Below are 15,686 nucleotides of genomic sequence, written 5' to 3' on the forward strand. Positions count from 1 at the left end.
AATTCCAGATGTTTTACTTTTACTTAGAATCCCAGACTTTTAAGAGCCAGGGGGATATCAGAGGTCATCAAATCTACATCCTACTCAAAGTAAAGAGTTCCTTTATAATGTTGCTGTACCACGGTTTTGGCCAACTGGTACAGAGTTCAATGTTGGAAAGTTCTCTCTTGTTCACTCTTAAACATTACTGAGCACCTACTTTGCTTTATAGGCTAAAGAGATGATAAAACTATTCTAGGTCATTAAAAACATTTTTTTTAATTTAGGGGCAGGATAAGCATTCTAATAACTAAAACACAGGAATAAAAAAAGAACAGTATAACAAAGACACAAGAAGATGTCAAAAAAGGCAGAAGTAGGAATCTTTTAATTCCAACTAAAAGGAATATGGAGTCCTAATTGAGTTATCTCAATTAATGTGGCCTTTTCAGCCATAAATTCTTTACATGATATATTGCATTCTGGATTTCATACCTGTGCCTGTAGTCCCATTTTGGAGGGCATGGCCTGATGAGGGGAATCGGATGGGGCTATGATCTGACTTTAGTGGAGGGTGTGAACCGGCCACACTCTCTGTTGAATGATTATCTTAGCTACTGTTGCTTGTATGAATGTAAGGAATGATATGCTGCAGCGGATTAAGATTAGTAGGAGGCCAATACCTACTAGAAACATCTGCATAAAAAAGATACCGTCCAAGAGTGGAGCACAGATTATTATATTTAGGTGAATAGTTATATGTCAATATGATTGTACTATTGATATTCAAATATAACTCCCACCAAAGGACCTTTGCCCTGCCTAGGTCCTATGAAGGTGGGCAAAGATACTGATTTGCATGTGAGTAATTGTAAAAAGGATTTCCTGCAATGCCATCCTGCTGTGTATAAAATGAGCCTTCTAAGAAGCAGGGGGTGTGATCTCATCATCATTAAGAGTCAGGAGTGGAACAAGTCTTCAGGACCCAGTATCTGGCGTAGCCATACCTGACATTCAGATTTTGGATTAAACAGCCCCCACCACCATGTGAGACATTTCCTCAAACTTTTGTCAGTTTCTGTTGGATGCTGCAGCACTTCAGAACCTAGACACATGAGGGAGTACACTCAAGGGAGAGGTGGAGGGAAACGGAGCAGACTAGCATCTTGGAAGAGATGGACATTCGAGACTTCTTCAATGTCCAACTCCTTGGGATGAGTGTGGTATTGATTCTTATAAAAGAAGTTACTACCATACCAATGACTTTCATTTCCACTCTAGTTTTACATACCCATGAGCATCTCTTGGACCTTTTTATGACCCAGAACTACTCCAACATTAACTTATTGGTCACAAACAGTTCTTTCACTCCTTACCTAAAACCTACACTTAATTTAATATCCTTAACTTTAATTCTTCTGTGGCACCTACTTTGCAAGAACTCAGTGTGGGTGGAGGACTGCATTGCATTCTTTCTCCATTGCTACATGCAGGCTGCTGAGTGCTGATGAAGAACATTCAGAGACACGTAGACTGTGTCATAACATAGACACAATCTATCTCGTCTCTCTTTAACCAGAGCTTCTTGCTATTCCCTTCAACTGTCACTAACCATTTTATCTTTCTTTCTTTCTTTCTTTCTTTCTTTCTTTCTTTCTTTCTTGATAACTATTTTAAATACTTACAACTCTAAAGTTTTCTTTTCAATCATTCTATCTCATATGCTCTGATTGGGAAGGAAATCCCTTAACATCACATCCATTTTCCTAAAGCATGACCCTCTTGCTGACCAAGAATGTGTTCCTTTACATTCACTGGAGAAGTTGAAGAATGAGGAACACTCCTTTCTGCCCAAAGAGAATGTGAACTTTGGATCTATTGGCTCAATCTTTTCTCTCACACATTAGTAACAGCCTCTGACCCTTAACCACTTCCTTACTCAGCTACTATCTTCAACTGCTGTAGTCACTTCTTATCAAATGCCATTCTTCCTCGACTTCCATTCTATTCCTTGGGCTGCTCAATCTCAGTTTCTTTTCCTCTACTTGTATGCTCTGGCAGGGAGTTCTGATGGCACAGTGAGTTAAGCACTCGACTGCTCATTGAGAGGTCAGTAGTTTATTGGAACCTCCAGCCATTCTGTAGAAGAAAGGTGGGGCAGCTGGCTTCCAAAAACACTGACAGTCTCAGAAACTTCATGGAGCCATTCCACTCTGTCCGGTATGAGTGGGAGCTGAACAGCCCCAACAGCAGTGGGTTGTATATGTTTCTGGAATCACTTCTTACTCCTCTTCTTTTCTCATCTAGAAGCACTTAAAATCCTTACAACTGGATCAACAAACATCATGATAAGTGGTGAAGAAACTAAATGGTCAAGATTTCATTTTTCTTGGATTAACAACCGAGATGAAAAAAATCTCTTTGGAGATCTATAGCCAGAATGCTACTTAGAAGTGAACATATAAAGACTTTATCTTGCTTACTCTGGACATGCCATGCAGAAGGATCAGACACTGGAAAATGGACTTTTAAATCCTGGTACCAAGAGGGGAGCCCTCCACAAGATGGGCTGACATTGTGGCTGCAAAGACAGACTCAAACAACAAAGTGTCCAGATGTCAAAGTTATTTACTACTAGCCAATATGTTGGCAGTTTGAAAACACCCCGATGAACCTCAGAAGACAGGCCTGGCAATATGCCTTAAAAACTCTAATGAGAAGTTCTATTCTGCACACATTGGGTTATGAGCTAGACTCAACTTAATGTCAACTAACAACCCACTAATAGCCAACGACGACAACACACATATATGTATGTATAGCAAACAAACTAACAACGGGTTCCAACACGGCAGTGATCGTGAGGATGGTGAGGGACCAGCAATGTTTCAATCTGTCATAGATAAAGTCTGCATGAGTTAGAGCCATCTCAAAGGCACCCAATATCATACACATATGCCATAATATTTTTTATTTACTATCAGAGGATTCGCAGATACCCTACTCTCTAATCCCATGAAGTACTTTGTCATGAACCTCAGTTAAGGAGCCACTGCTTTGCTTAAATATTAAAAATCATATCAATGTGATTGAAGGGGAGCATAGAGTGGAGACCAAAGGCCATCTATAAACAATTAGACATCCCTTACAGAGGGGTTACAAGGAAGAGACGAGCCAGTCAGGGTGCACTATAGCATACAATTTTCCTTTAGTTCTTTAATGCTTCCTCCCTCCCATCCCCACTATCATGACCTCAAGTCTACCTTATAAATCCAGCTAGAACAGAGCATGTACACTGGTACAGATAAGAGCTCAAAAAACAGGGGATCCAGAACAGATAAAACCCCTTCCCAGGGGGACAGACAACAGATAAATGGGTGAAGGGAGACAGTGATCGGTGTAATACATGAAAATATTAAAAAAAATAAATTATCAAGGGTTCATGAGGGAAGGAGGGCGGGGGAGGGGGAAATAAAGTGCAGCTATCAAGGGCTAAATTAGAAAGAAAATGTTTGGAAAATGATGGCAACATGTGTAAAAACATGTTTGACACATGGATGAATGTATGGATTGTGATAAGAGCTGTAAGAGCCCCCAATTAAATGATTAAAAAAAGATAATATCTGAATTTTCAAGTTTTACTCAAAACATTTCCTACTCAAGAGACAAAATAAAGAACAGCTGGTTCTGATCCTTGCTAATATATTAATCTTCTCAAGGTAAGAGAAGTTAACCTGGCATTCTCTATCAGGACCCCGAATATACCCCCTCGTCATTTATGCTTATGGTTAGGTTCCAAAGACCAGCTCACTTTGCAGACACTGTTGTTATGGGAAAACATAGGATGATCCTATCACCTCATCCCTTCCCTGGTACTGTGACCATGCCACGGCTGCTTCCCCCTCCCCTCGGGAGAGCTTGGTCCCTAGAGCTGTCAACAGGGGAGAGCTGCCTTATGTTCTAGTGAGAGTAGCCCAAGCAAGATCCTCCTGTGTGGCCTTGGCTCATCCCCTCGAGGATCCAAAAATGCCCTTGGTGGTCTTGCTGGGACAGAAGGGCCCCTTGCTCAAGCTTCCCTCGACTCTTGTCGAATGGCCCTGGCCTGCTCTACCTCCATATCCCCATGAGAATCAATGATCCAGAGTTTCCTTCAAGGTCATCATGACCACACCTGGTCTCTGCGTTTGACCTTAAACTAGAGCTGCCACTGGCCACTCACCCACTGACCTACCCTCACCTGTTCCTGTCCTGAAGAAGCACAAGGGACTACACAGAAGCTGGTCAAGTAATGTGGGGTTCTCTGAGCCCAGGTTACTCAAACGATCAGTCTCAGGGCTCTTTCTGACAATAGCCCAGCCTGACCAGGGTCCTGTCCTCAGCACCTCATGGGAACATAGGACCTGCCAGGGGAGTCCCATCTACACTGGCCCCACCTCATCAACCCTTCTGCTCCACACAGCACCCAGTTAGGTCAGGAAGGGAGTGGCTACTCTCCCCTTCCAAGAGATAAAATACTATGTGTATGAGACCCACCAGTCAGGGATCCCATTAGGGACCTCAGTCTCCTTTACTGCCAGATGTTCATCACTGATGCACAAAATAGGCAGACAATAGGTTTTTGTTTTACCATTGTGGTTAATGCAAATATCACATGGCAAGATAGTCGAAAAGTGAGGAGTAAGTCTATTTTTAAAATAGGCTATATAATTAAACTGTGTTTATAAAAGTGAATATATTTATATTTATTTCTTAAAGGCCAACGCTTTACTCTCTAATGGCACAAACTACAGTTAACCAGATATTTCATCTACTCATGTTGTTTTTGACTCATCATTATAGTTTGAATTTCTCAGTCCAGTATTTCATGTTTAACATATATTTACTGAGTACTTACAATATTACAGACACTGTTTCAGATTTTATCCTTAAGAAGAGTTTAATCATACCATTAATATACCACTAGGAATAACACCATTAAGAATCTCTGCTCTTTACAAGAAAACCTTGCCCTCAAGAATTTTATGATGATTTTGATGCACATACTGGTACTTCAACTCCTACCTTATAGAACGAGAAGCTAAGTACTCACTTCTGTGCAGATGGAATAGCCATGATCCAGGCTTAGAATGACCGATGCAGACAAACCACTGGCCTAATTTTGCCAGAAAGGAAGACTATGAATGAGGTGTTAACTCAATGGCATTACTTTCTGGCAGTTAACCTGCGCCCCCAAAGTTTTGCTGATTATATTTTGAAATCTCATGTAGCCTTATGCAGTTACTGGGCGTGCATTATTTGTATCTAGTTTCTCTTGGCACAATACAAGTTCAAAGCTAGAAGTGCAACAGGTGGCCATTTTCTGTCTGCAGAGAGCACTTGATTACCTTTGTTTTAAAGTTTTCCCAAGTTAAAATTGACAACAAAGAACATTCATTCATTCATGTGTACAAGCTGTGAATAAATGAAATATATGTTGAACACAATTTTTATCCCACCAATGAGCGTGCCATCGGATCACCTGGATGGTAACTATACAGGCATCTTCCTGATCAGGCTCTTTAATTTTCACAAATGGATGTCTGCCCAATCCAGAGCTTCACTGCCAATCAACACGCAGCCAGAGCTCTGCACTACCTAGCTAGGGAGAAGAACTTCACTGGGGTACAGTCCCTATAGTACTTGTAGGCTGTTTCACATTTCTCAGATGTCCACTCATTCTAGCACATCGTTGGAGTTTATCCTGTGTCACGATCACACTGATGAAAGTTGTGAGTCCTCTCTATACTGCAAGAAACTTGAGCACACAATTTTGGGGAATGCACTCTGATGTTAATCCACGGGCTGTGGTTCCAAAAGCTGTGTTCTATAAACTTATATCGATCTAGGAATTAAATCGATTTAGAGCACTGCAGAGCTACAGAGTTGGATGCATCACAGTGGCCTTGAACTGAATGCTTAGGCTAAGTTATCCACTGGCACAATTTCACTAGCTTTTGCTGAGGCCCACTGGAAGGAAGAACCTGCTATTTACTTTAAAGGCTAGAATGAGGTTGTGTTCACTTTTCCTCTCTAGTATCAGCTCTGCTCCTTCTGAGCATGCAACTCCTTTTTGGGTAAAGAAAGCTCCCCTCAGCTACTCAAAAATTCATGGCCCACTTTTAACAAGGTAAATAAAACAGAATATGTCTGATACACTGTCTTTACTCCAAACAATATTTTAATTGTTCTTTGTCTTGTTTTTAGTCTTTATTTGTAGCTTATTTTATTTTGCCACATTGTGTAGGAAAGTCCTTACCCTTTAGAAGAAGATAGGCTGTATATACGTTAAATTGTAGCAGAGAGAAAGAAAAAGTTATTTTTTTAAAAAACATGTTTCACTACTGGTGATCATCTACTCAAGCCTTTTTCTCAGAATCCTTTCCTAAAACATTATTGTTTTTGTTTCTTCAGTGATGGATGTAATTATTTGAGATATATGACAGAGCTTCTTCAGAAAACTCTTAGTGAATGAAATGTGTTTTAAATTCTTTTTTTACTAATATAGATGTATACATGTGTGCATTAGCATGTTATTTGAAAGCTAACCATAAAGGTGAACTTGGAATTTGACATTTCCATACAGATTTTTCACAGAACTAAATTAAAACTTGAATTTTTCAACAACTTGTTTGTTCACTTAAAAGAGTTTTGTATTTTTGCAACAGTGAGGCTGTACATGCTTACAGGCACATGGACTTTCCGAAACATCTCGGCCCCCTTATGAGCATCCATTAGTGCAATGTCCTGTGGTGTGGAGACAATCACAGCACCTAAGCACAAGAGAAACAAATCACAAATGACGCCATGCTTTATTTATGGAAAGATTACTTGCAATTCTATGTTACTTCCATTCCGAAAGGGTCTATTACATTATGTACATAGATGATATACATGCATTTACATAAAAAATGAGAATGATAGGGTCCACTTTGCCCTTGCCTATGTTTAACCCTTCACTTCTATACTAGACCCACAACTGATTGTCCCATGACTTAGGGTCACAGGTAAATCATCAGAATGTTCTTTCCAGTCAGACAATTTCCTAGTTAGCAGGCTAGCTTTCAAGATGTTTCTGGCGACTTGAGGGACCAACGAGTGGAGGCTTACAGAACGACCTAAAAAACTGTGCAACAGAGAGAGCCACAAGGCATTATAAAGAGCACCAGGGGGAACGGACACTAATTTCATGTGGGAGAGGATGGAGAATGCAATAGATGGAGTGAGGAAGCAAGGGATAACAAGTAGCAATAGGAGAAAGGTTCCAGAAATCCTGGTTCCCAAACTGAATCTTAATAGTCCTTATTACAGAAAATTCATTCATGTGCAACAGTGTGGAGAATAGTTTGATGAGACTAAAACGAGGCGCTGTAGCAGGAGTTAGGATGTGAAACAGCAGTGGGCTGGATGAAGGCATCACTGATAGGCTTTCCTGAATGCCTGCTGCTGCCCTACAGAAAGCAGATGATTCTAGACTATAATGTTTTGAAAGTAAAAAAATAACACCCCCCCCTTTAAACAGACACCCCTGAGGATCTCCCTGGTTTCCTTAATTAAATGATAAGCTAAATAATAATAAGCATATTCCACATCACCAAATAATTATTATGCATTACCAACTACAGAGTGCATGGCATTCCAAAGCTCTAACCCATCAAATTTGTACCCAGTGGCACTATTTCGGCACAGTGAATGAAAATGGAAGCAGGATTAGGAATAAATACATGACAGCACCAAATGAGGTCAAATGATAGCACAGAGTAATACCTGAGAAATACTTTAGATAAGTTTAAAAACAGAGAAAAATGGTGGGGAAACAAAGCTGTCAATATTACTACAGGTATGCCAAACTCAAAAGAACCCGTGCAATAGCAGTTCATTTTAACTTCACCTCTCAATTACCATTTTTGTTTCAGAAAAAAAATTCATCTTTTACATTAATGTCATTAATTTAAATATTATTGCTTTTGTAAGTTTTATCTGTTTGATTTTGCTTAAAATTATATATATATTTTAATTGTTTTATTAGGGGCTCATACAACTCTTATCACAATTCATACATACATCAACTGTGTAAAGCACATTTGTACATTCATTGCCCTCATCATTCTCAAAACATTTGCTCTCCATAAAATTATATATTCTTAAGAAACTTATAAGGAACCCTGACAGTGGGTTAGGTGTTGGGCAACTAACTTCAAGGTCAACAGTTCAAAACCATCAAGTGCTCCACGGGAGAAGCAGGAGACTTTCTACTTCTCTAACAACTTCCGAAGTTCCCCGAAGGCCTATTTTCACATTTGCCATCACACACAACTTACCTGGCGTTTTCACTCTTACATGGATCACTATATTCTTCTATTTTGTTTTACTGTCTGAAAAACTATGAATTACCCAAAAGTTCTCTTTCTCCCCTTTGAAAGACAGGTGAAAATAACATCTCTGCAAAAAATATATTGTACATACCCTGTATTTCCACAATTGTCCATCTTCACGATTCTATTATCAATCTGTTGTAGCATTTCCCCCCATATCCAGACGTCGAAAAGGGATCTAATTTCAGTTCTGGCCTACCCTTGGATATGTAAATCAGAATCATTCTGAGGCTTTGTTTTCTTAAATATAAGATTTAGAGAATGAACTAGATAATCTCCAAAATCTCATCTATTTATATCAGCGTGTGATTTGGAGTCCTCGATGACTTCTAAGTGGTGTCTGAAACCACTCTGTCAATAGGACTGCCTCAGAAACACTTGAGTGAATTTGCGATGAGACCTCCTCCTCCAAGAAACGCAGCTGCTCGTTCTCAGAGCTTTCTCTTCACCTAGCAATAGGTCATTCCCTTGGCTGTACCCTCTACATCTTCTTTTTCACTACTGACTGTGGGAGTTCTTTACTACATTGGCCTTCGCAAGCACCCTTCTCTTTCATATGGGGTAAATATGTTGTTGTTTTAAATAGTCTTTGTCAACCATTTGTATTTCATTACACAATATAGCTTTTTGGACAAATACTATTTTTCTCAAACAATCCCTTGCACAAAATTGACACTTAACAAAGGATGGGTGATGTAAACAATTTTCCTATAGCACTGCAAATTGAGCTTTAATTGGTAACACCTTGAGCTAGGAGTCAAGAGCTCTGGATTCAGGTTTTGTTGACTACACAAATATATGATATAATCTTGGACAGTTTACTGATTTTCAATATACCTCAATGAATTCCTCTAAAAAATGAACCTATTTGCACCATCCTAATTTAATTTAAAGAACTTTTCCTTACAAATTATAAAAATGTTGGTGATATTATTTTACTATACAGCCCTAGAGTGAGGAATTCAAGTGATTTTTTTCCTACTTAGTCATAAGACAGTAGCACAAATAAGTAACCTTGCCATCTGAGTTTCTCTGTAGAGCAGTCTGAATAGCACCGCTCACACATCAGTTGATGACCTTTTCTTTTTCCAACTTTGTATTGTGAATTAGATGGGGTTTTACATAGCAGATCTTCTGTTTCACACTCAGTGACTTAAACAACTTATCAAACCTCCCAATGGCTTGCCCTGTTTCCCCCGTGGTCTTGCCCTGGCTCTTTTGCTCTGCTTCATGGTCTCTGTTTCACAGCCTTTACTTCCTCTGGTCTCGACATCTGCAGATAGAGGTCTCCAACATGCTCCATTGGTGGCTCTCCTTCCAATGGTCCTTGGGTTTCTCTTAGACACAGAGGAATGGCTTTGGTGAGTGTGTGGGTTTTGTCTTTTAGACTGCACCCATAAGGACACAAGTGTGACTTGAGTCATACTCTCTAGAAATGTGCAGACTCAGAATATGTCCTACCTTAATCCTGGCCATTAGCATAGCTGAAAACTCCCTCCACAGGGGGATTCTAGTCCCAGACACGAGTCTAGAACTCACAATACCATCATGTAAGGGATGATGGCTAGAAGGGCCATATTAATCTCAGCCATCCAGTGTGTCAAGCACATTTGTACATTTGTTGCCATCATGATTCTCAAAACATTTGCTTTCTACTTGAGCCCTTGACATCAGCTCCTCATTTTCCCCCTCCCTCCCTGTTTGATGCTTTTAATTTTTAATTTATTTTTAACCTTTTTTTAATTTTAAAAAGAATGTTAACTTTTTCTTCTCAGCATATATTTCACTTTAGAATACAGTCTCAAAAATTATCAGTGATATTACATTTTATCTCTGTGGTTCTTAACTCTCAGTTTGAGAAAGTTTAATTTTTCTCATGGAACATGAATCAATGTGAACTAGCCTAAAATTCCCATCTTAGCATCACTGATGACGTCACTTTAGTTCTGTAATTAAGGGTTTGTTAGAAACCTTGTGCTCCCTCTACTGACTGAAAGGAAATGTCAGCAGTAACAAAAAGAATGTTGAGTTTGCAATAGAGAGAATTGCTTATTTTCAGGAGGCAGGAGTGAGGACACTATATCATATGTCAAAAATTCCATGGAGAATTATCTCTTTCTAGGGTAAATGTCTTAGTCTAACTAATTAGGTAATATCTTTTAATACTAGTACTAAGCTATAATATCATTAAGAGGCTTTTCATAACCTAAATTCTATTATGAAAGGTTGTTATCTGGAGGGTTCTGGAATACGTAAACATTCTCCAAATAATTAGAGTATTGTCATAATTGCTAAATATCTTTATCAGTAAGAGGAAAACTCTATTTATAACTGCATATTTGGATTTGGGTCAGAGTTCGGAGTAGTTAAACATTTAAAACTGATTATTCCAGATGTTAATCTGATCATAATTACAGCAGTGTGAAACCACTCAACTGTGCCTTTCTAAGTCTCCAGGGCAAAACTTCTATCCAATTCCCATGCTTGATGGAGAATTTCAGTGTTGGGATCTAATAAATATTTAAACAAAATCTGCTCAGAATTATACCTGCAGGAATAATTCTATGCCTTACAATTCCTGAGCACATCAATATAAAATCAAATAAAAATTAAAAGAGCACACTCATTGCTATTCTTCACGTGCACAGTGCTCTAATATTTACCATTGCTAATTTTCCTTGATATATTAAAAGACTTATTTGCAGCAAAAGAAAACCATCATTCAACTTCTGCTTGCTTAACATAAATAATACCAAACATGTAAATATTTATTAACTGTAGAACAGATATTGGCTTTGGTATTTTGTAAAGCCCTCTGATCTTTTTTCTCTACCAAGCCCAAATTTCCTGCATAAGAAATATTATTTGCTATAAGATCAAGAAATGCTCACTAGTTAGTATTAGCATATCAATATTAGTAAAAACAAAAAGTAATTTAAAAGGTCAATTCACGTTAACAATACATATCACTCAAAATCCAAACTTACTGCCAACAAGTCAGTGCCGACATCCCAAACTTAAACTCTTTATGGGAGTACACAGCCCAGCTCTGAGCTGCGGAGCAGTTCATGTTGTAAACGGCTGGCCTTTGTGCAGCCCAATGTGTAACCACTGTGCCACCATGGCTCCTGCTGTGTAGCCCGAGGAAATACAAATCGCTCCTTCAGAAGTCACTGTTTCGGACTCTTAGAAGTTCCTTTCCAACAAAATTGATTTTCGTCACAAATTCGACTAATTCAAGGATGAATCCTTATTTTGCTCATTTCAGAAATGAGTTTTGTCATTGGAAATTATGCCAATTTTGGTCAAAAGGAATTAAAAACAATAATTAGTGGAAAACACAATATTTCAAAATAACTTATGAGAGAGAAAGTCTGTGTATTTTAAACTTTAATTTTAAAAAATTCACATTCAAGAAATCTGTAGGCAGAAATTTGAAGACAAAAAGTCTGGCTCTTCAATGTAGTAGAGTCAACAGGTGATTGAGCCTCCAAAATGCTTTTGGAAGTTTCACAGTAGTTGTGCTGGGACCAGAAAACTCATTCTTGTTCACTTGTGTTCATTCAAGATCATTCTCCCCACCTCTCTTCTCTCCCTCCCTCTGAGCTTTCCAGCAAAGTTAAGATAAAATGCTGTCCCCTTTCCAGTCTTGAGTCCATCTTTATGCTGATCAGCAAACACTTTGGGGAGTCTACTTATACAACATATGTCTCTCTAACACAGATAATTCTTTCTCCTCTGTGAGCATTTGTTCATGCTAGACTCTTAGATTTAATAGTTTGCATTTCAAATTCTGTTAGATATGAAATCATCTCAGCCTGCCCGTGTTCACAGTGGGCTACCACCAAAGGGTGCTTGTTTAATAATGGAAGGCATTCCTTTTTTAGACATATTCTTTGCCTAACAGGAAATTACAGAGGAAGAGTGCCTACTCCCTGATTATCCAATTTTATTTAACCAGGTATATTTTAGGAGATGGAGGAGTGGGAAAACTTTCAACTATGAAGCCATTCTTCAGATCAAGATTCTAAAAAAATGACCAAATATAAGAAAATTGAACAATAGACTGTTGGACTTGTACTTTTTCTACAGATAAGTATTGGATGCATTTAAAAGCAGTTTTTATTATGACCCTGACTACTTGGCTGGTCATTACACTGGTCAATGAAATTTAAGTCTTCAAGGAGTTTTAGTAGAATAATCTATCATGCAGAACATAACTAAATATTATTAAATGACAAAACTAGATTAGTTCAGAAACTTCCTCTTCATACACAAGCAGATAAGTAACCTAGCAGAAATTCAAACATCAGATGAGTTGGTCTAGAGAACTGACTCTTATATTTCACTAAGTACCATATGAGGAAACTTTTAAAATTCTGATCTTCTTCATATCATAATTGAGAAGCTAGTAATTCTTACACCTTTTAAAAATGATCAACTGATAGACAAATCATATAACATATTAAACCCTTTTTTAATACTTTTATTGGGGACTTACATCTCTTATCACAATCCACATATTCCACCAATGTGTCAAACACATTTGCACATATAACGCCATCATATTTTCAAAGCATCTTCTTCCTACTTGAGCCCCTGATATCAGCTCCCCATTCCTTTCCCCTCCCTCATGAACCCTTTATAAATTATAGATTATTTTTTCCATATCTTATATTGTCCTCCATCGCCCCTCACCCACTTTTCCATTATTTGTCCCCTTGGGAGAGGGTTCTAGGTTGATCCTTGTGATGGATTCCTACCTTCTTCCCCCACCCTCCTAGTATCTCTACTCTCATTGTTGGCCCTGAGGGGGGTTTTGTTTGTTTTTAACCATTTTATTAGGGGCTTGTACAACTCTTATCACAACCCATACATACATCAATTGTGCAAAGCATATTTGTACATTCATTGCTTTCATCATTCTCAAAACATTTGCTCTCCACCCAAGTCCGTGGCATCAGTTCCTAATTTTCCCCTTCCCTCCCCACTCTTCCCTCTCCCATGAACCCTTAATAATTTACAAATTATTATTTTGTCATATCTTGCACTGTCCAACATTTCCCTTCACCCACTCCTCTGCCGTCCGTCCCTCAGAGAGGAGGTCATACGTAGATCCTTGTAATCAGTTGGCCCCTTCCAACTCACCCTCCCTCCACCCCCTCACAGTATCACCACTCACACCACTGGGCCTGAAGGGATCATCGCCAACATATTATATCTTTTTGAAGTCAAATACAAAAGACCCCTGAAGAGTTAATTTTTTCCCAAATTAAAATGTTGTTATTCATAAATAACAGGTTTTTATTTCATTTCATCAGTTTCATTCACAACCTAACAAAGACTGAAATTTCACACTGAAATATCAGGAATACTCTAAAAGATAAAACCCTGGAACACAGTTTCTAGTTTTTAGCAGTTAAATGTGATTTGTGTGAAAATAAGACAAGCTTATTTTGGAAAGTATTTTTATAATATGATGAATAAAACAATGCATATCTCATGCAGTGCTTGTACATAATGCAATACTTACCACCTATCCATTAATTGTAACATTTGTAGGAAATACAGTGTACCTGGAAGAAGTCCAAAACGCTTAAGGTTTTTTCCTGGAAATTGAATACTTAAATGAGGATTCAATATCCTGAATACTAGAAAAAGCTATGCCATCATTTTTCTACCTTTAAGGTGGAAGAATGTTTCCGGCTTCAAGTCTGAGGTCATTATAAATTATAATATTATGGGGGAAACATAACACTAAAATACAAAACACTCGACTATCTTTTGGAGAGTTTCTTATTACATTCCAAAAGATAAGATCAACACCTGTAAAGAATTACTCTTTAAACAATTACTCTTAAAAATAAATAAATAAAAATAAAATAAATTTTAAAATTACGCTTATAAATTTGAAGTCAATTAAGAAGAGAGAAAAAGAACAGTGATGTAAAAGTAAAGATTTAATTTATCAAAGCAAAAAGGAGCCCTGGTGATGCACTGGACTAAGCATAGGGCTGATACTGAAAAGTCAGCAGTTCAAACCTACCAATCACTGTATGAATGGAAGATGAGACAGTCTGCTTCTGTACAGACTTACAGGTTTGGAAACCCTACTCTGACCTGCCAGGGGACTATGGATCGGAATCACCTCCAGGCATTGGGTGGGGATCTAAATGGAATCATTATGCTCCCTGTGCTTTGAAAGTGTAAACACCAGACATTCAAGAAAACTATTTCAGCAATGCACACGGACTTATTTAGCATGGCGATGATAAGTCGCTTATCCTCCAATCCCCAAAGATGTTCATGTTATTAAAACCACTGTTCCAATAGGGTGTTATCATAAAAGTGACCATTGATTAGGCCAAGAAAACTGTCACCCCAAACCTTGACAAATCCACTCTCTTCCCCTTCTGTGGTATTCAGACTGTCTGCCAACTTGTAAAGTTAAGAGTGGAATCCAACCAGCCAATCAGGTGGTAGGCTGGTGATGCATCTTTGGGGTTGTGGCCTTTTTATGAGAGGCAGTGAGAGCTTCTCTTTCTCTCTCTGACCCATGACCTTCCTTCTTTCTGGATTTGGTGTCTGCTTCAGAGTGGCCCTGGGTGGGTCACTGACCCTGGGAGCTTTCAGCACCCTACCACCCTCCCCTCAACCTGAATCCATGTGCCTCTGCACCCACTGACCTGTTATCTGGCTGCTTCCCGCTTTACCTTCCGGGGTCACTGGCCTGTAGCTCCATGAGTCTGAAGAGTGCTCTGACTGGCATCAGATCCAGAGACACGAGTTGGAATTGGTTAAGATGGCTTCTTGATATAAAATCACTATTTGATATAAAGTTCTTGCTAATACATATGAGTGTCACTGGTTTTGTTTCTCTAGACAATCCAGCCACACACACCTTCTCTATCCTGATCACTGTCCCAGGAGTGATCGCTGTGGATGGGATATCACCTTGTTTCCTTGCCTTCTGGCTTCCAGGTAGGATCTGTCACCGAGGTGTCCAACAAGAGGTGACAGTGTGAGAAGAGCGAGTTGGAGTGTTAATTCCTACATGACGTGCTACTCGCCAGCCTGCCTCACAGTGGTTCTGGCAGTCACGGTGCTGCTCCATGGCCACAGCTCCCTTCAGGTAGTTTCTCTTTCATGACGCCCACAGTCACCAGGTCTTACTAACACAGCTTGCTGCCCTCATCCCTTCCGGTCTAGGAACAGTTCCTACTAACAACTTCCTACCATTGCCACTTACTGAGTATTTTGTCATCTCTGGGTGGTTTCCTTCATGTTGGGTAATTA

At 39.0% G+C, this 15,686-nt stretch overlaps 1 protein-coding gene across 1 annotated transcript in view; it reads right to left on the minus strand.

Moving 5' to 3' along the window:
• NUBPL (NUBP iron-sulfur cluster assembly factor, mitochondrial) overlaps positions 1 to 15,686 on the minus strand; it is a 247,923-nt gene that overhangs the window by 39,438 nt on the left and 192,799 nt on the right. The window contains exon 8 of the mRNA XM_075530761.1: positions 6,703 to 6,788. Coding sequence (XP_075386876.1) covers positions 6,703 to 6,788 — 86 coding nt within the window. The remainder of the gene's footprint in view (positions 1 to 6,702; positions 6,789 to 15,686) is intronic.

The sequence above is a fragment of the Tenrec ecaudatus genome, chromosome 14, assembly GCF_050624435.1.
Source record: "Tenrec ecaudatus isolate mTenEca1 chromosome 14, mTenEca1.hap1, whole genome shotgun sequence".
Taxonomy (NCBI): Eukaryota; Metazoa; Chordata; class Mammalia; order Afrosoricida; family Tenrecidae; genus Tenrec; species Tenrec ecaudatus.